The following is a 21,603-nucleotide window of genomic DNA, read 5'->3' as shown; positions in this document are numbered from 1 at the left end:
AATATCCAGGCCTATCAGCCTGACCCCTTTCAGCAATCCAGAATTCACTTACATTCTTTAGACACATTTAATTTACAAGCAGTTACTGAAGTAGAGTAGAGGAAATCGCAAATCTCCTGGAGATCCTAAGGCCTCCTGGGTTCCCAGGTTAGCGTGCCTGGAGCCAGGAGTACAAGAAGCAGCAGCTAGTAGGCACATGGCATGAAGAGAACAAGAATCTCACAATTCAGGAGACTTATTTTTCCAAAGGAAGCTTTATTTAAGAAAAATGACAAACTCCCCAGACCAGTAATTACAGGCAATTCTGTGCAAGTTCCCCCGTCACCATTCCACAAGTGCTAAGAGCAGAGACAGAGGCTAGCAGTATCAATGTGACTACAGCGTAATGGTCACTTGGATGTAACGCTAGCCTCACAACCTGAGTTATGTAAGAGACCTCACTGTGCCAACTTAGCAAAGGGGGGGCAAGAGCAGAGATAGGAGAAGGTGCCAGTAAACATTTTTTTCTCTCTCACCTTTTTTTTAAGCCTCAGCAGATCGGCTTCAGGCTGTGGGAAGCTAAACTACTGTACCTATCTCTTTCAGCTCAGTCCAATCCTGAGACATCACTGCTGTGGTGGTGTCACAGCTTCCCAGTGCTGAAATGCATCAAGATGGTGGGCCCTGGGTTCTGAACAGAGTTGTTAAAACAACACAGAAATTCAAAGCAGTTTAGGGGGCTTGCAGGTAGAATTAACATGGTTGAGGTCTCGTAAGTGGGGAAGAGGGGCTAGTGAACAGTTAGGAGCCTAAAAAGATACCAGATTTCAAGACAAATGGTACAAAACTCCAACATGTTGAATGAATTTAAAAGACAATGGAGAGTTTTTCAATTTTCTACTCTTTCCTCGAGGTTGCCTCTAGCCATTTTTTTTTTAAAATAGCTAAACGATAAATTCAGCCTAGAAAACATTTCACAAAGTAATTGTGAAACACAGTAAAGAAAACATAAATGCTGCTCTGTCTGAGCTAGGGAAACCTCTGGGCTGGAGGGATGAGGAGCATGTGACCAGGCTGGGCCCTATTGGAATTTTTCTCTAAGGGAATGCAGAGAAAATGAAAACATTTTCATCATTCTGCCCAGAAAACCCAGTGGGATAAGTCCAGGAAAAGAACCTACCTGGTTTTCTCCAGCATGGCCTGTTGAACCCAATACCATGTTGGAGGCAGTAAAACTACAAATGACCTCCCACTCCATGCAGCACAGCTGTTCTCACCAGTTTAGGGACGTCCCCAAGACATTTCTGCTTGTCACATGCTATTGTCAACTCAGAGACTCTCAGAAGGGGCATATCCATGTTCCCATTGTGTATAATATTCCAGTTCAGCTGCGCTCCCTCAGCTCTTCTGAATGCTAACCTTTAGGACATCCCACACGTCCCCAGAACACAAAGCAGGTCATGCTACGTACAGAGAATGAAGATCTTCCAGCTACACTTGACATTAATTTTAGCTGTGTCAGATGAAGAGGCCTCCCAGAGTTCCCAAACTACCATGCTCCCATTCAAAAACAGGCCTGAACCTATACTGCCAATTTGTATCTGGGAAAGGCGTCATGAAGAAGCCCCTCAGTGACCAAGACACTTTCTGAGGACTGCTGCATTGTCTCAGAAACAGAAGCAAATCCAAGACAAACATACAGAGACAAGATTGGGCCCACTCTCAGCAATTTGTTTGAGTCTGGGAGGCTTGTCCTCTTCAGGCTCAGTAACATCTTAGCTCCCCTTCCAGCTCCCATAGGAAGAAACACCAAGGTCTCTGACAGAGGCCAAATAAAGTTTAGTGCCCCACCACTGGAAGCACTGTAACCCTGTTACTCTGCACCAAGCTCTGCTTATATAAGCATTGGGTTTCAGACTGTCAGAGCTTGTAGATCCCCCTCCCACACTGTAGCTGCTTAGTACCTAATATACTTATCCAATTCTAGTGGCTCAGAATAACATGGTGGTCACAGACGGATGGGTGACATCACCAAGCTTAGAATATAAAGGGAGAAAAGACAGCATGCTCTACCAACTGCAGCTGTCATGGAAACACCATGTTTATTTCATCACTGCCATAGGAGTCTCCAAATCCACCGTAAACCCCATCCCTCCCCCACCATCCAACAGGAGGTCAGAATCCCTTTGTAGTCTCCAGTGCTTGTGATCCCCTCCCCTCTTAGGGAAAAGTTCCTGCAGAAAACCTCCAGTCAGCATGTATCAGCTACAAGATGGCTCTGGAAGGTCATGGCTGGGTCCCTATGGTGTCCAGCTGGGTTTAAGAGGAGGGAAAGGGGAACTGCCCCTTTACTCAATCAGCTTCTTGGCCTTGAAGAAACGACGCAGATAGAAGACTTGCCAAGTGGCCAGTCCAATGAGACAGAACATGGAGAAGATGCTGAAGTACAGGACCCGGGTATTGGTTGACTCTGAAACAGACGAATGAAGGCAAAGAAACTCAGATGCCCAGAGTCTGGATAAAAAATCTTCTTAAGGAGAAGAGGGTCTCTGAGAAGTCATCTCCCTCAACTTTGCAGAACTTTAACAGTGAAATTGCAGATGTGGGGGCTGTAGGGAGGGAAGTGGGGCCTGAGAAGATGCAGCACCAACATGAGAGTACTCCCATGGCAAAATCATGAGTGGAAGAGAAGGAAATGACTTCTAAAGAGGACAGCTTGAGGGTCCAACACCCAGAAGTTTAAAGGTGTACAAAATAGACAGCAACAGCTGTAATTGCCTAATCTCCAAATTCTGTCCCATTAACAAAGATGTAGTGAGAGTATAGCTCTTACATTTGCAGTTCTCCCTGGGTGTATGTGAACTCTTACCATTGGTGTCCCGCATTTCCTCCTCACGCTTCTTCATGTAAGCAAAGTCATTGACAATGGACTCAGAGAGGTCCTCCAGGCGCCGCAGTTCCACCTCCAGGGGCTTCAACTTCTCCACCTTAGCAATCTGTTAAGGGAGAATCAGTGAATCACAGAGCTAGAAACAGCAGCCTTTGCATGGGCCTAGGCAACCCGCTCGAGACCGTTCTTCATTCCCACATGGCCTAGATGTGGGGCACCTCTCCCTTAAGACTGTGCCCTCTGCAGGCCAGAAAACCCCAAAACAGCAAGCTTCTCCGCACTGTTACTCCATTCACCCCACACACTCCTAACAAGACATGCATAGCTGCTCTCAGCAGGAACTTTTCCTAGTTCTTGTTAATTCATAATTGGTTTCTGGAGCTCAGGATGATATAGTCTGCCATGTGGCTAAAAGTTACAAGGCTCTGTACAGGGATGCAGGAAAAAAGCACTGGAAATTTAGTTACAAAGTCCACTCTGGTACTGCAGCAACTTGAGGGTTCAAAACTTAAACAGGTCAAGTCAGAAAGTTCTAAGTTCCCTTTCCAGAAGCAGCATAACCTGACTACAGTACACTTAAATCTAGGGCATAAACATGAGCACACACAATATGTGAACATGAGGGATATGGTGGCTGTTGGGAACAGGATGGATAAAAACATGTTTTTTTAAAATAAAAATCAAGATGTTTAAAATGTGTATCTTTTTTAAAAATGTATATACAGGTTTATTTTTAAAAATACACTTATTTCTGAAATTATGACATTTAAAGTTATTATATATTAAAATAACAAATTAAATTAAAATATTAAGCAATATGTTTTGTGCCAATTTTTAAAGAAATCAAACCACTGAACTTATAGAAGTCACTGTCTCGGCATCTGGACTCGGCTTTTGATCACAACAGCTTCTTCCGCAGGTGCAGATCCACTATTTTCTTCATTTTAGTTCATTCACCCAGTTCAGTTTAGTGACTAACTCATTCAAAGTTAAGAAACCAAAAGGAATTCAAAGAACAGAGAATCTGGTTTCCCCTCTTCTTGACTATAGGCTAAGCATAAGGAGATAAGATCTACTAGTTCGAAAATCCTGGACACAATGACCACAAAAATCACTTTATTTCATTAACTACAGATATTTTCTTTATTTAACATATTAGATGGATTTAAATGCAAAACACTTTGGCTGTGTCTACACTGGCACAAATCTTTCAAATAGCCACGCTAATGGCCATTTCGAAGATTACTAACGAGGCGTTGAATTGACTATTCAGCACCTCATTAACATTAGCATGCTTCCGGACGTGGACCTTCGAAAGCGGTGTGGCGCAGCTACACAGGGGTCCTTCTGCATATTTCAAAATCCCCTTACTCCCTTGAAATTTTGAAATCTGCGGGGTCCTTTTGAAAAGGACCCCCGTGTAGCCATGCCACGGGAGTTCAAATGCGGCGCTTTCGAAGAGCTGCAGCCGGAAGCATGCTAATGAGGCACTGAACATTCAATTCAGCGCCTCATTAGTAATCTTCAAAATGGTCATTAGCATGGCTATTTCAAAGATTTGTGCCAGTGTAGACACGGCCTGTGTGATAAAGTTTTTTCTTACTTATTCAGCACATTTAAGTTAATTTTAGTTAAATAATAAAAGCATTTTAAAATACTGCTTGTGCATTTTAATAACATTTGAATTTTTATCCAAACAGAGCTGGACAAATTACAGACAAAAATGAATCATAATCTAGGAAATAAGAAATACATCATTCATTTTCTAATGCAATAAAAAATTAATATCAAGAATACAAATGTAATGTAAGTTAAGCTATAAAAATAATTGTTTAAATACGTGCACATATAACCAGGAAGGATATAGTGCATGTACCAAATTAGCATAAATGTTATACTTAAAAAAGAACAACAAGTTATAATGGTTATCAACAAATGAGAAATCAACTTTTCTTTAGGAAAACAGCTAAAAAGCAAAATGGAAAATTACTCAAATTGATTATTTAAATCAAGGTTTCCTGCCTGTTGATTTAAATAACAATTAAGATCAATCATTTAAATCAATCAGCTGCGGCTGGAAAGCAGATTGCATTTCTTACCATTGCTGCATTTACATTCTCCAGCAGTAACTGAGGTACCTACCCTTAATTCACCATTAGTAGTATTACCATCTGCTCTGTGAGGCCATACAGATGAGCTAATGTCTAGTAAAGAATTTACTAACTGAACAACTTTTCCTGCATCATTTTTGTTGTCTGCATTGTAACAGAGGTCACCCAGGTTCCATACCCATACAGGATTATAGGAACTTACAGACCTGGATCTTGGTATCCTGAGGGAAATAATAATTCTGTGCTTGTGCAGAGGTGTAGAATTTCCCCGGGGTGTAAAACAAACACCAGAGAGCATTCTACAGCTCAGCTTGTTTTTTGTCTGTTTACAGAACCTGGGAGAGAGTTTCTATAACCAGTGGCTTTAAAAAAAGGTAACAACAAGAAACAATGGACTTAAAAAGCTATTTAGATTCAGACTAATATTAGCTAATTGATAGTTTCAGGAAACAGCTTTATGCATACCATGGACGCCCTTGTAAAGAACAGGCATTGCTGCCGCCACTGCCACTGCCTCCTTCCCATACAGCGGCCCCAACACAATCTTTCTTAGTAGCTTTAGGTGCATTTACACTGACATAAAAACACAGCAGTGCCAGGCATCAGAGCCCTGGTGAATTGGCTCTGGCTCGAATTGTGGGGTTAAAAATTACAAGAGGAGAGTTTTGGGCTCAGGATGGAGCCCTGACTCTAAAACCCAACAAGGGAGGTGGGTCTCAGAGTCCTGGCTCCAGGCTGAGCCAGAACCTCTTCTGCAATTTTTAGCCCCATCCCCTGAGCCCAGAGACTACTAACCCAGGCTCTGAGACTGGGCACCATAAGTTGTTCACTGCTGTGTAGACATATCCTCAGTGACTAATTCTCTGGTCAGGCACTTCATCAAACAAGTCTGGAAGTGAGTGAGACTCAGATGACTTCCTCAAAGATGTTGCTCTCCCCTTTCAGAACTGAAGAGTGGTGAGTGGGAAGGTTTTGCTAGGAAAAGTAAGTTTTTCACTGGACCAAGCCCTGAACATGCCCCTTTGGCATTCTTGCAGCTAAAAGGAGGCCCAATCATTCACCACAAATATATCTGGGCACCCAGACACCTACCCGGCCACCATCATGCCACTAGTCCATTATTAACAAGCATGGATGCTCTGAGGGCTTGTCTACAGTGGGGATTAGTACAGTGGCACAGTTACACTGATGCAAACTCTGACCCATCAGTGCTACATTGGTGTAAAAGTGACATGTATTGGTGCAGCTTACCTGGTTTGACATTGGGGTAAACCCAATCTATAGTAAGAACTTGCCTCTGTATGAACAACAACCCCCAGCTCCCCCTGCCCGCATCCCTACCACCCAACCCTCCCCCTTACCCCCAAGACTTAACCAGCCACTTGCCTTTGGGGTAAGAATTTGATTCACAGTTAAAGGGAGGGTAGAAGCTGAAGTTTTGCAGGCCTCGATTGGCAGCGTATTTCGACAGGACGGGAAGGAGCATAGTCCTTTGAATCCACTCTATGTAATTCACAGACTGTGCACTAGAGGGCAATCCTTCCTCTGCCAGCTGTGAAACCTACCTCTTCTGCAGAAGGAGCCTCAGAAACTTATGTGGGTACTCCAACCAAACAAAACAAAACATATGTGGATACTGGGCACCCTGCTTCTTCACTGGCCCTTGATTTAGGCAGAAAGTCCTCACCACAGGGCACAGAGGTTGTTGAGTCAGGGAGTTTCCCATGTCCAATGTACTGTTTTCACATACTACAGTAATAGCAACGTAAGACTGGAAGGGATGTCAACAGGTCATCTAGTTCAGTCCCCCACACTGAAACAGTGTTACGTATGACCATCCCTCACAGATCGTCATCTAACCTGTTCTTAAAAACCAGAAATGATGGTGATATCTAATGGGATAATACAGACGGTGCTTGTCTTGCCTTAAGGGCAGGGAAGTGGATTTGATGACCTCAAGGTCCCTTCCAGTTCTAGTATTCTATGACTGTATTCCCTGACATCACTAGGTAATTTGTTCAAGTGCTCAGCTACCTTTACAGTCAGGGAGTTTCTCTAATGTCTAACACAGATCTCCCTTTTTGCAACTTAAGAACATTCACTTCTGGGCCTGTCCGCAGCGGATAAGGAGAGCAATTTATTATCTTCCTCTTCATAACAACCTTTCAGATACATGAAGAATGTTATCATGGTCGCCCTCCATCTTGTCTATTCCAGTCTAAACAAAAACAGTTTTCTTCAGTTTTTACCTCATGGTTTCTAGACCTTTAATGATTTTTTCTGCTGTGCTCTGGACATTTTCAATTTGTCCACATCTCTCCTGAAACATGCTTCTCATGTCACTTCTTATAGCGCTTCTGCTAATGTTATGGGAACACTGCTTCAAACTCTATCTCAGCCTGACTGTTCTAAGACTGAATGAGACCGTTCTCTGCCACTCCAGGGGCTAGTGCCTCACCTTGTCTCTTTTCCTAACACAAGTGAGAAATACAGAGTAGAAGGAGGGAAGATTCTGTACACAGAGTATACACAGGGCTCCCTCTTGGCCTTCATGCAAAGCTTTGCCAGTGGGGAGCTTAGGCATGCTTCCCCATCCACGCTCTGCCTTGCACATACCATGCGATGGAAATATAGGGGCATACTCAGCCTGAGTCCACTTCTTGATACCTGATCTTTGGAAGCAGAATCTGACCCAGGTGTAGGTAAAATGAGCCAGCACTGTCCACCTCAGCATGGACAGAAAGGAGCTAGTGAGTTTTGCTTGTAGGAAAGGGGGAGTCTGTAGGTAATTTGACAGAAAGCTTCTCAGAGAGCAACTCCTTCCCCTTTCTCAATCCGTCTCCCTGCATCTTGTCAGCATGCCTCAGTCCTTAAAGCCAACCTACCGACTTGTACTGGCAGCTCTTCTGACTGTGAGAAAGACTGCAATTGTCCCTGGAAAGGCAGCTGAGCCCCCTGGAGGCTGTGGATCAGCACTTCTTGTGGCTGTGAATGGCAATTATACAGCTTCACATTGACGAGGATTTGCCTTTCCCTTGCTCTGTTGCAGCAGCAGAAACTATTGGTGTCCACCTGTTATTGATTCCAATACCTAACCCCGCCACCCCCCCACAAACCAAGTCATGCTGGCTGAGAAGCTTACACTTTGGGCCTCAGCCCACCCAGAATTAGAACAGCAGGTTATTTTTAGATCTCACCACAAGAGGCGCTAACAGCCGCATCCAGCTGCAAACAGGCTGTCATCATGGCTGGGAAAGCAGTTTCCCATCACAAGCCCCAGATCCAAACACAGCATCACGTGAGTGATAGGAAGGAGCTCTGAGGTACTGGCAGCAGGCAAGGGACATACCTCCTCATAGTTTTTTGCTTCCACTCCATGCTTCATGTCCAGGATCACGACCTGGTCCGGCATCCGCCCCGTTCCTGGAAGTGCAATGAAAGGATTCATTGTGTGCAGCTTTCAGGCTGCCAGGAACTCACCAAGCCTCCACTGGAGAGAGACTCACACCACCCCTCTCCTGGCAAGTCTCCAGCCAGCTGCAGAGGCAGCACCGTGCTGCTTAAAATCACAGGACCTTCTGAATGAGCCCAGGGTGAGGGAAGGGCTCCCGCAGATAATGAGAACGAGCTGTAGCTAGGAGCACTAAGCACGCAGGACACAAACTGCTACCAGGCACCAAGAGAGCTGAAATGTGCCCAGACTTTGAATCGGGCTTCCCAAGGCAGAAAAGACACAACCACCTCCACTCAGCAGACAGACTAGAGACACACAAAAATAGAGCCAGGGCCACAGCCAACTGCTTCCCCAGGGCATTGCAAATATAAAAGATGACAGCCAAAAAACAAGCTGAGGGAGAACAGAGGAGCCTAAAGCCAACAGGCACACAGGGCTTACAGCCAGCTACCACATCTGGAAGAGGGCAAAGGAAAAAGAACACAAGTATACAGAACTTTCCAGAGCACCTCGCACTTCAGCCACATCAAGCTGCCTGTTCCACCATATCACCCATCAGGGAAGGTATCACAGATGAGAGACCCCCCGCGTCCAAATACCCTCAGAGCTGTCCCATCCACAGGGCAGTTTGGGGCGGCTGCCACAGGTCCTATGCTTTAGGGAGCCCTAAAATGGTGGCCACCCCAACCATCCTATGGACAGGATAGTCCCCCATATCTAGGCTAGCCTATGGGGCCCTGAGCAGCCAGGGGACTGATTACCTGAGGGGCCTAGAGTGGGGCTGCATCAGGCATCTCTGCACTCTCCACAGCATCGGGAACTGCAGGAAATGTAGTGACACAGCTGTCTGCCTCGCTTTCCACCATCTCCCCACTTGGTCATGCCACATGCCACTGCTGTGGTGAAGAGGAGCAACCCAACTGGGGATGGCCAGCAGAGCAGGCTGCTGGGTTCCTCTGTTTCCTGTGGCTTCTGCTGCCGCAGTGAGCACAGGGGGCCCAACCCCTGCTGCTGCCCCATACCAAGCCTACTGGCAATCCCCTGGGTCACATCTGTCTGGGAGGGGACTTTGAGCAGGAGGTACAATGGGGACAGGAAGAGGTGGAGGGGTTTGGGAAAAAGGGTGGCATGGAGGTGGAGCAGGGTGGGAAGATGTGGGGTGGATGCAGGGGCTGGGGTGGGGATGGGGTTGCCCCAGGCCCTGCAACCCTGTAAGGATGGCCCTTAATACCCTGTAGCCTAAAGAAAGGTACCTGAACAGCACAAGTTCTGAACTCACCTCTGTAGATTGTGTACTTCAGAGTCTTCCTTGTGGAGCACAGTCAAGGCTTCCTTAGGAAACACTCAAGTGTCATTCCCCCAGTTTGTAAATAAGTTAAATGCAGTGTGACACAGAGTCACTTCAAGCAGAGCTGGGAAAATACCCCAGATCTTTAATATAGCAGGCACAAGCTTCACCCCCCTCAGCCACACTGGCTTTCAGAATGAACATGTCAAAGCTTTGTATTCGGCTACTTTGTCTCTAACCAAGCACCTCTCTAACCATTAGATAACACTTCTCTCCCAGAACCAAGAACAAAATTCAGAAATCCTGATCTCCAACTTTCTATGGCTGTCTGCTAGTTGTACAACTCACTGGCAACGTGTGTGTCTTGCATGGTCTTTTGGTGCCTGTTATCCACTGAGTATAATGTATTCCTTTAGCTCAAGCAAGGGACATCTCTGCTGTGAATTTGAAGGCCCAGGGTTCATGGGTGGTGGTGGTGAGAATGGGGCGGGAGAGAAGGAAGTCCTTATGGTCACACAGGATGGATTTTTTTTCTAGTTTTTGTTTAAAAAACTGGTCATTATATTTCATACATACAGGAAAGATCCTTATAACAAAACTAAAAGCCATTATAATCTGCCAGTGACACCATGATACAAAGGAAACGCTGTGTGTTCCACATTTCAGCCATTTGCCACAAACTTGTTTGTGTCATGCAGACAGACTGGAGGCTGAGAGGGAGGATGGGAGCCAACGGCCACCCAAGGCCTTCAACACATGCAGATCAGTAGGGGATTGTTTTGCATATTATGTACATTACAGAAGTGCGCGTGGGGTTTTGGGCCCCTCAGGCTGAGGTGAGGAGAGACAAAAGTCTGGCAGACAGTACAACAAACCCTAACGGGTGAGACAAATGAGAGGCACCAAGCAGCAGGAAGAGCGAGAGAGCTGGTGAGTGTAATAGGACAGGGGAACAGGCATTTTATGAGGGGTTAATATTTCAAGGGGCTGCCAGAAAGTGATCCCTTGAGAGGCTGCTGGGTCTGGGGCCTTCCTATGAGTCCCAAGGACCTTCAATAAACTCTCTGTTCCATCTTGTAACTGACGAATTGGTGAAGTCAAGAGATGAAGCAAAATCAGTGATCCAGGACTTTTAGAGACAGGGAGTCTGATTCACTCTTCCTAGCTCCAGCAAAGCCCTTTGTGAAGATGGGGCCTTTCACAGACCACTTTGGAGGAGCTTCTGAAGCTACCACCAAATGGGGAGGGAAGGTCTGGGGCAACTTCACCAGGATCCACACAGCTACTAATGTTACAATTCAAAGGGAAAACATACAAGTTAACCTGGGTGTCTCACACAAAACTTAAATGTCTGTCACCCCACAGGAAGGCAGGAAGAGAACAGGCTGCTCCAGAAAGACAGGTTCTCTTTGCTCCTGAGATGGGGTGCTAGGCAGAGAAGGAAGATGCTGCCCCAGGCTTTCGTCGTGAAGTGAAGCTCCAATCCCTCAGAGAATCCAGTTCCTGCTATTTCACAGGCAGAATGGAACTGGGGGGCCAGGGTTCCCCTAAGCCGTGGTGCCACACAGCTTCTCATTAGCCCTATGCAGGGGCTCAGAGCTGCTGCACACAGAGTGCTACAGCCAGAGAAGTAGCCCTTCTTCCCCAGCAGCTCCCTGCCAGGGCTGTAGCACATCTCTCCCATGGCTGTGGCAGCTCCTTACTGGGGGAAATGTGTGATGCCATGGCCAGGGAAGACACACACTCCTCTGGTGACAGCAGGGCCAGCAAGGAGCAGCCAGTGTTCTGGGCCAGCCCTTCACAGTAGGGGGAGAAGGCTCCATGCACTGCCATCCCCACATCTCCCAGCTGGAGCCACAGTGCTGTGAACACGGGGAAGCTCTGTCCTCACATTGCCCTTGCCTGGAGGCTCCATGGGGTAGCAAAGAGCCACGTTTCCCACCAGCACCAAATGAGAGCTGCCCTAGGTAAGCACCCCAAGTCCCAAACCCCTACCCCAGCTACCGTGCACCCTAACTCTCTCCCAGACTCTGCACCCCAGCCCTGAGCAGCCTGTACACCACCCACACCCAGAGGAGTTGCTAGCAGAGATCCCTGTGTCTGCCAAGCTACCCTATACCAGATACCAGGGCCCTGCACAAGGAGCTGATCTGCCATCACTCACTTCCTCTTCCCCATTTCTGTGGCTGGGGGTTGAGAAATCCTAGCTCTTCAGAACCCACCTGGCTCAACAGCCCTGTGTTTCCTCCACCAACAGTTCCTGCTGCCCAGCTTGCCCTCCCAGGGGCAGTCACAGCTCTGCTAGTGATGAACGCTTCCCTGTCTGCAGCCCCCACTGGGGCTACCTTTCTCACAGATGTCCAGTAGGAACCCCCTTAACAGGGCTGCAGGGAGAATTATCCAACTGAACTATCTCAGCAAAACAATCACTTCCTCCAGAGCCGACATTCAAGAGGGGCCAGGACCTTCCTCTCCAAGACTCTCCAGCCCCCAGTCTTGAATTAGGCCCCTCCCCTATCCCCCTCACATCAGTCACCATAATACAGCCAACTAGCTTTAACACTCCCTTGTATCCACACCTGGGGAAGATTCAGGTAGTTACCCAACTTGCAACACGCACTATTTGGAAGCTTTCAAGCACTAAGCTCTGAGACACAAGAAAAAGGGAGTCCCTATTCTCATGCAGAGCCAGGTACCCTCAAATACAAGCCCCCCACAGAGGACTCCAGGAAAGCTCAGCTGAACAGCTCCTGGAGTCACCTCACTAAGTGCTACCTTTCGAAGCAGAGGCTGCCCCCATCACTATGGAAATCCTTAAAAGAAATCACAGTGATATAAGGGAGACCAGAAACAGGCACTTTAAGTTTATCAGAGAAGAGCTAAGGGACTGGGTCCAGGTTAGTATTAAAACCTACAGCTTGGCCATAAATCCCAAACCAGTTGTCTGCCATTTTAGCTAGTCCTAAACCTGGTGCAGAACTGATCCTCCATCCTACACCAAAGTGCATTTAGGCAAAGGCGGGAGTGGTGCGATCTCCATGGTCAGTCCTCAAAGCACTCTGGGCTCCTGTAGGGTAAGGCATGAGAGGAATGGGATCACAAAAGGGGAACCATTGCAGTAGCTGTGAGAACACTGAGTACCCCCAGACTAAGTAAGACTACAGGAGGCATAAGACCAGCCCTCCACAGACTGGAGATGGAACCCACATGCCTGTTGGTTCTCAGGCATTTGTCCTGAACTTGATCCTAGCTACTCAGCAGAGAGAGTGGCAAATGCGTCACACTCACAGGAAATGGCAGCCTCAGTGCTCATTAGGCAACTGTCCCTGCAGCACAGTAACAGGACTGACGTCTGGCTCGCTTCCCCTTCCCTCTGTCAAAGGATCACTCAAAGGAAAGGACACCCAGTGCAACCAGAGGCAAACACCACAGGTTGCTGCAACCCCTCTGGGAAGGGGCACCCCAGCCTAGAACAGGACTGCTGTGACAGGCTACATCCAAGAAAGGGACTACACTCTACTACAAAAGAGGAGGAGGAAGTGGGCAAATAGGGAGGACAAAAGAGTGCCAGCCTTCTCTGGGCTGTCAGAATTGGGACATGAGAAGAGGCTGCGCAGAAACAGCAGTAAGAGTCTGCTCTGCTCCATGCTGTATCCTCCCTTCAGACTTCTGAGATGCTCCTCTCCTCCTACAGTCACTGTCACAATTCCCTGTTGGTAATCCCATTCCTCCTCGTGCGCCTGGGCCTGAAGGACCCCGGTGCGCTCTGCAGGTGAGCTGCAAGGAGCATTTCACTCCCAATCCCAATGCATACAGCAGCTATTTTGCACCAGTGAAACAAAACTCCTCATCCCAGAGCATCCCATTCCTCTCAGGATAATGAATCCCAGAGTGCTTTGCAAACGACACACTGAAATTGATTCACCCCCTACCCAAGATACTCCACCAGGAGCAGGGAAAACAAAGGGCAGGGAACAGCTTTCTGCACTCACCCACAGGGAGCTTGCTCTCAAAGCAAGCCTCGAACATGTCGTAGTCTTCAGTGGTGAAGGCGAACTTGCCCTTAGTGGCATCCTCCTTGGCATAGAGGATGTGTCCAGCTGAGTCAGTTATCTGTAAGAGAGGCAGACAGCAAGAGTGGCTCAAGCACAGTTGTAGGCAGGAGACCAGTCTCCCAATGACACCTAGATAAACTTAACAGGCTCTGCCTAGGCCTTCATTAGGGTCTGCTGCCTTTTGCTTCCAGCTGCCCCATTTAAGTTCATTTCCCACAGGCTGGCAAAAACAGTAGGCTTCTAGGAGCTGATTTTGCTGGTTTTTAATTAAACACCCTGGACACAGACTAATTTTAGTTGTCTGATGCTCAGAATCCTTGTTCATTGCCTCCTTAGCATCTCCTTGCATTCTAAAATTGTAAGTTCCAAAAGCAATGCTCAGCAAAGAACAGAGATTCTCTGGCTCTTAACAGCAAGAAGTATTGAGGGCTCCTTCAGCCCCACATAATTTCCCAGAAAAGCTCGCTACCTAAGAAACGCGTTAGTCTTTAAGGTGCTACTGGGCTACTTGTCATATGCAGGCTAATTTGTGCTGACATAAAAAAACGATTTAGATTAGTCAAATCTAGAGACGGTTCTTACAAAGTTACATTAGTTGACAGTACATTGGCAGGTGCCATTCAGGAAAGCCACCGCTGCGCATAGCTTAATCTCACCGTGCAGCAGTGTTAAAGGTTCAGATATTTATATGAATAATGAGACCAACCAAGTTAATTAGAAAAGAAAAAAAAATAATAGGGGCCATAAACTCTCACACTTAAGAGTATAAACCATAACTGGCAGGTTAGGAAGAAACTTGCTCTGTGAACAGGTTATTCCATAATTGTCTATTATGGGATTTCTTGGACCTTGCTTGGAACTACGTGGCACCTGTCAGCATCAGAAACAGGATGCTGGACAAGGTGGACTATGCAGAGTACAATCTCAATCCAAGCACCTGAGAGACTATCAGGTACACTTGGTCAGGTTTCTTGCTTAGCCTACCTTGCATACCACTCACAGAGCAACTAGGGTTAACCATATTCAAATTGTTCAGCCTGATACTGTATTGAATCTGCCCACAGAGCCTAGTCAAGGAAACAAAGAAAAGGACCTACTTCAAAGAGTCCCTTGTATTTGGAGTGCTGCCTTTTAAACCTGACTGCAATTCTCACTACTGTGCTCTGGGGGAAGGTCTGAGTCCTATCTTTCATAGGATTATAGAATCCAAGGGCTAGAAGGGACCTCAGGAGCTCATTGAATCCTACCCCCTGCCCAAAGCAAGATCCACCCTAACTAAATCACCCCAGCCAGGACTTTGTCAAGCCAGGACTTAAAAACCTCTAGGGATGGAGATTCCATCACCTCTCTATATAATACGCTCTATTGCTTCACCACCTGGAGAAATAATTCAATGTATCTACCAGTCCCCAGCTTAGCATCACCTGCAAATTTGCTGAGGGTGCGATCCAATCCCTCATCCAGATGTTGAACAATACCCAGAGAAGAGTTCTGTGGTATGCAGGACGGATCCCTTTTTGCTTTGTCTCTAATGCTAGCAACAGAATGCTAGTGGGGAGCCAGAAGGGAGGCAAGGATCAGCATTCAAATTATACTCCTTGCATCGGTACTCAGCCAGTACCTGGGGAAGCTAATGATCCAGCCAGAGGCTCAAATTCAGTGATAATCTTGGTCATGTGCCACCCAAGGTACACTGTGCATACACTAAAAGGTACACTGCCTGGAGGTAGCACTTCAGACAGTGGCAGTTTGCTGTCTGCTTCCATCGGTATTAGATGCCCAATACCCAGACACGTTACCCATCAAGCTAGGCGTGCGGGAAAGCAGCTTATACAGCGTGCCAACATGCTTGTGGAAGGACAGGCTAACCTGAAAGGGATTCTTCTTAAAGTTCAAACGTTATTTACAGTAATGCCATCCCCCAGAAAGCATTGTTCTCTGCCTTGCCAAACAGCCCATCAATTCCCCACACTGTCAGCTTGAACAATGCAACAGCCGCATGTGACCAAGCCAAAGCGAGACGTCATCCACCCAAGAGCATCAACTTTGCGGCCAGCTGGCGCATTGTACAGATTCCTCGGGAACAGAGGGTACCACTGTTAGTGTTGGGATTTCACAAACACACAGAGCCTAATGACAACCATCCTTAATAAACACAGCAACTATCAACCTCCTACGCCAGGATGGGGCAGCGACACCCTGTGGGCTGGATCCGGCCCTTGGCTTGCCTTGATTCACCCTGCACCGAGACTCAGGGCTTCCCCTGCAGCAGGGTGATCCAGCACTGGTGCTCCAGCTCCCCCGTAAATCTGAGCCTTGGCACTCCCTCCCTTGCCCCCCATGTGACTGGAGCGTGAGCACCAACTCCCCAATGCCTGAGGGGAAGTAGCAGGGAGCCAGCAGTAAGGCCCCTACACGGCCAGCTCTGCCTTGCAGGGGGGAGGAAGCAGCTCTGCCCACTGCTGTTCCCCCTCTCCCCAGGCTGGGGAAGAGCAGCAGTGCAGGGAAGCTCTGTTCCTGCACTCACCTGTAGGCTCCATCCCCTCATCACTCCCATGGCAAGGTATCGTTGTCAATGTGAACGGAGGGGAGACGGTGGCTGAAGCGCTGGGCAGTACAGAACAACCTGCATCTCCCATGCCAAACAGGAGCTGTGCCACGTAAGCGCCCCAGTTGCCTGCCCAGATCCCATACTACCAGCCCGCTCCTGCACCCCGCTTCCCATCCAGACCCTGCAGCCCCACCATCAGCCCACTCCTACATCCTACCTCTCCCCACAGAGCCTACAGGACTCCTCAGCAGCTCCCTCCCACATACTGAACCCCTAATTTTTGGCCCTATCCCAGAGCCTAGGGTGTCCCACAAAAATCTACTAGCCCCAAGGCTCCGGAAGAGTTAATCCAGCCCTGTGGGGAAGCCCTGCACTTCCATCCTGCCCCACAGGGCTGGAACATGAAGGGAACCCTGGTGCCTTGAGTTGCATGAGTGAGCTGAGCGTCTCTCTTTATTCCCCATTTCTCATTTCGGGGACCATATCAGTTAAGGGTATTTTTTCCCCACCTCCTCACCTGGAGTCCAGGTCGGTGAGGTGTTTATTTTATTTTCCTTTTTCACTTCTCACTTATGTTTGGACCCAGACTGATCTTTCTCTGGATCAATGGCCCCCCCAACACCCACACCCTGTCCTACAGCCTCATGACCTAGTGCTTTGAGCCTGTTCTGGCAACCTGACCTTCCAGACTCTGGGGAAGGTGCCATTTGGAGACAAGTCTAAACAAATTCTCCTCCGCTGCACAAAGGCACTCAGCCGAAAAGGAGCTTAAGCCTAGCAGATGAGTCCACATCCGCAGAACACAAGGGTTAGCCACAAGACTCCTGCATGACAAATGGAATGGAGCTAGAGGTGCCACAGACTATTACTGAGCCTGAAGTGGTATGAGGGAATGGAGACAATTTTCAACTCAATCTCGTTTAACATTTTAATAAATAAACCACATTTCTCTCTGGTAGTTTAACTTGAATGCCCCCATTCAATTGCAAAACCACAATGCAACCCTCGCACAAGAGTAATGCTGCACCAGGGGCTTGTGTGAGGCTTTCTGCAGCAAACAGAAGTTTCAGAAAATGAAAATTAAATAAAATCAGATGTAGAAAGGCTGGACAAGCAAAGAACCAGGAGAGCCTGGATCACTGAGTGAGAACAGAGGGGAAAGCACAGAGTTCTGAAAAGGCTGCATAGCACAACTCCGCTTGTATGGGGCCTCTGCAATCCAGCACACCACCAGGAGTCTTTTATACACTGTGTGTTATCAGAAACATGACCGCAAAAATATTGGAGCTCTTAAGCCATTTTGTATCCTATCCTTCCTTCTTACAGTGTAATCAGAATGCAATGAATGTACAGAGCTGAGGCAGAGAAACACATCTTAGGCTGTATCTGAACCTAAAAGTTAGGTTGACCAAGCTGTGCCACTCAGGGGTGCAGAAAAGTCCACATCCCTACCCAATGCAGTTAAGCCAACCTAACCCCTGCTGTGGACAGTGCTAGGTCAACAGAATTCTTCTGTTGCCCTTGCTACAGCCTCTCAGGGAGGTGGATTACTTTAAATGACTTAAGAACCCCTCCCATCACTGTAGTGTGCATCTAAAGCTGAAGTCTAGAGCGGTGAAGTTGCAGTAATTAAAATGCAGACATAGCCTAACATTTAATAAAATTAAAAATGATCAAAAAGAGCATTTTAGACATAAAACTTGCATCAGGGCTGATATCCTGGGACCTTCCTGGGTTCAAGACAGATGTTGTATCCCTCACTACAAAGCTGGGAATTTTCCCTTTCCAGTGGGATAACGTTTGTATTTTTGGCCCTGAGGATTCATAAACTATTAGACTGAAGTTTATCACAAATTCTCACCCCTTCTGGACCCCAGGGACAGACAATTATGCGAGAACATTCCATATTCAAGAACAAAGAAACAACATGTTTCTCAGAAACTGATTCAAAGTGTATGGTGCTTGTGAAGTTAGAAATGGAGGACACGTTACTTGGCGGGTTGCAAACAATGCTGTCAAAGCTGTATTAAAATGGCGGTTTGTCACATGGACGGTGTCTGTGTATTACTCACGCACACTCTGCTTGGCCTTAACCTCAGTGTCAACAATCCTCTCAAGTCCTCTGGCATCCTCCAGGTGCTTCCAGTTTTGTTTTCTTCCTCCCATGGAATGCCCTCAAAATGCTGGTGCACCAAACTGACATCCTCCCCGGAGCAAACCTGTCCCTTATACCCGCAAGAAAGGAACAGGCTCCAGATAACACTATCTCCATGGCCTTCTCCTCAGTCCCTCTATATTGTCCCACGTATAGAGAGCAATACCTGGTAAGGCCCTGTTACTCTAACCATCTCTCCATCTGTACTCCCAGCATACAACATGAATAGTGAACACTAGCACCACTCTCACTGTCCTCCTAGTTTGCAGAGATCAAACTGGATGTGGCCCTGTGACCTTCACCCAACTCCCTCCTCCTTTCCCCCACCCCAGCATGTCATGTGCACAGAGTAAATCCCAGCCCCAGTATGGCCTTATGGCTGACAGTCAGTTCCCCATGTGCCATGTACATAGCACAAATCCCAACATGGCTAGGGACTCACCAATTTCACGCTGCATCATGAACCTTGAAATATGCCCTTCCCAATGACATCTGATGCCTCACTGTTCCTAGGAGTACTCTATCAAATGTTGCTTCCTGGCTCCAACTGGGCTGGAGAAAGACAGGACCTGTCCATCCCTGCAAACTGCTCTGGCAGCGTGTGTGTTGGGCTGAAGGGCGGAACCAGACCAGACCAGACCAGACCAGACCTACCCTCTGGGTTTCCCAGCTGGAGAAGACTTATGGAGTGGGATCATATCTTCAAAGGAGCTTCCTAGCTATCACTGGGCAGTGGAGGGATAGGACTTTTTCATCTCCTGCCTAGACGCTAAGGGTGAGGAGAGACCAGATGGATCCACTTTTGCATGCTCCCTCCTGCTGCAAGATGCTGTCTGGTAATGGGCAGCAGCCTGAGGCTCCTCCAGCTCAGCGTGGGGCAGGCAGTGCAGCACTTTCTGCAGCTGTGCATACAGAGCAAGCATTATCCCTCCCACGCCAGTCAAGACTAGCAGCAAGGACCCCCTAGCTGGGGAAATCAGACCCATTTCTACCTCTTGGAAACTCCTGCCATTGAAGGAAGCTTGTGGTTGCTGCCTTCAGAGTCCAGGTCTGAAGGCAGCACAGAAGTGAAGGTGCAATCGCATGATCTCCCTACAACAGGTTTATGACACCCCCCTCCCAAAACTCCTTTCGGGTCAGCACCCCACAGCTACAAAACTGTGAAATTTCAGGTTTAAACACCTGAACACAAGAACTTCACCAATTTTCAAATCCTATAGCCATGAAATTAGCCCCAAGGGGCTGTGAATTCGATAGGGTCCTAATCATGACCCTATGGCTGTGACCTATCACCCCAGAAAGCTATGTTCACAAAGTGAACCCCAATGTGGCCCTATGGCTATCACCCATCTCCCCAAGGTACTGCGGGCAGTGTGAACCCCAACATGGCCCCATGGCTACCACCAATTTCCCCAGCATGCCATGCACAGCATGAACCCAAACATGGCCCTATGGCTGCATCCCATCTCCCATGTGTGCCGTGTCCAGTGTGAACCCCAACATGGCCCTATGGCTGTATCCCATCTCCCATGTGTGCTGTGCAAACCCCATCGGGGACCTATGGGTGTGTCCCATCTCCCCAGCATGCTATATACAGAGTGAACCCCAAAGTAGCCCTACGGCTGTGTCCCATCTCCCCTGTGTGCCACGTGCAGAGTGAACCCCAGCGTGGCCCTATGGCTGTATCCCATCTCCCCTGTGTGCAGTGTGGGCCTGGGCCTAGCCCCTCCCGCGGTGGCCATGCCGATAGGGCCTGGGGGCACTTCCTTCCGGGGGCCTCGCAGAGCTCAACGCAGGGCCCAGGGCCCCCGCTCCCCGGCCCGGCCCGGCCCGGCCCGACGGGGGCAGGACTCTCCCCCAAGGGGTTAGGACCTCAGCGCCCGGCCCGGCCCGGCCCAGCCCCGCTCCGCACCTTGAGGTTGGCGGAGGGGCCGCTGGCCACCCCCGGCGGGGCCCCGATCTCGTACTCGCCGGTGACCAGCGTGTCGCGGTGGATCTCCTCGCGCAGGCACTTCCGGGCCTTGCCGGGCAGCTGGAAGGAGATGGGCCGCGCCGGGCCCAGCAGCAGCAGCAGCAGGACCAGGGCCGGGCCGAGCCGAGGGCAGCCGGGCACAGGCAGCGCCATGGCGGCGGATCCGGCTCCCCGCACCACGTGAGCGGCGCCGGCCCGCCCGCCCGCCTGCGCGAGGAGGGAGGCTGCGGCGGCGGCGGCGCGCGCTCGCGGGCCCCGGGCTGGGGAACGGGGGTGGGTGTCGACGCGGGCCGAGCGGGAGCTTCTGTGGTAGCGATCGCCCCACACAGCGTCCGACTGACCCGAGGAGGAGGCGAGAGAACTTGTGCGGGACCCTGGGGAGCGCAAGTCCCGCCCGGCGCTGTGCCAGGCCCCAGGCCCCAGGCCCCAGGCCCCCTGGAGCAGCGTTTCCCAAAGTGCGGTCCGCGGCCCAGTGGGCCGCCTTGGAGCGTGCACCGGTGCTTGGAAAGTACACTAAGTGTCGCCCACGATCCTATTCGTTTGGGACCTGTCGTATTTTCCAATGTAATTAAGGCAATAACAATAAGTTAGGCACTTACATGTTTATATCAAGAGTTATATTATTGTTATGCACTATTGTTATTGTGAATAAATAATAAACAGTGAAAATTTATTATTTTTCATTTTTTATATGTATTTATATTTTGGGGCTGAAAAACAGGTCCCAACTATGTAAAGTTTGGAAAACTGCCCTCCAGCACCCTGACAGGGGTCTGTCCAGCCTCTTCCTACAGTCCCCCCGAACGCCTGTCCCAAGCCTCCTACCTGCCCTCCCGGGGAAGGGGTTGCCTGCTATTTAATCTGCACAACAACGGACCGCCTGGGTCCCACATAGTGTGGCCTTTGAAAACACAAGTATCAGAGAAGCAGCCTTGTTAGTCTGTAGCTTCAAGAACAATAAGAAGTCTTGTGGCACCTTATAGACTAACAGATATTTTGGAGCATAAACTTTCGTGGGCAAAGACCCGCTTCATCAGATGCATGAGTGGAGGGTGGGGGTGGTTTCAGAGGGGTATTTAAAGAGTGGGGTCCCAGTAAGAGGGAGGGCCAGAGCTGACAGGTCTATTCATCAAGGTGGAAATGGCCCA

The 21,603-nt window shown here is 48.7% G+C and overlaps 1 protein-coding gene across 1 annotated transcript; it reads right to left on the bottom strand.

The window, feature by feature from the left end:
- Nucleotides 1–235: 235 nt before the first annotated feature.
- On the bottom strand, nt 236–21,112 carry TMED10 (transmembrane p24 trafficking protein 10). Its single transcript, XM_074996758.1, has 5 exons — nt 20,396–21,112; nt 13,715–13,835; nt 8,330–8,403; nt 2,849–2,975; nt 236–2,449 (listed from the first exon to the last, which is right to left on the bottom strand). Exons 1-5 carry the CDS (start codon nt 20,606–20,608, stop codon nt 2,328–2,330), a joined length of 657 nt encoding a protein of 218 aa, XP_074852859.1. The 5' UTR covers nt 20,609–21,112; the 3' UTR covers nt 236–2,327.
- Between the last annotated feature and the right edge of the window lie 491 nt (nt 21,113–21,603).

The sequence above is a fragment of the Carettochelys insculpta genome, chromosome 6, assembly GCF_033958435.1.
Source record: "Carettochelys insculpta isolate YL-2023 chromosome 6, ASM3395843v1, whole genome shotgun sequence".
NCBI lineage: Eukaryota > Metazoa > Chordata > Testudines > Carettochelyidae > Carettochelys > Carettochelys insculpta.
The sequence above is the reverse complement of the archived record's forward strand: the minus strand, read 5'-3'. Positions and strand labels throughout refer to the sequence as shown.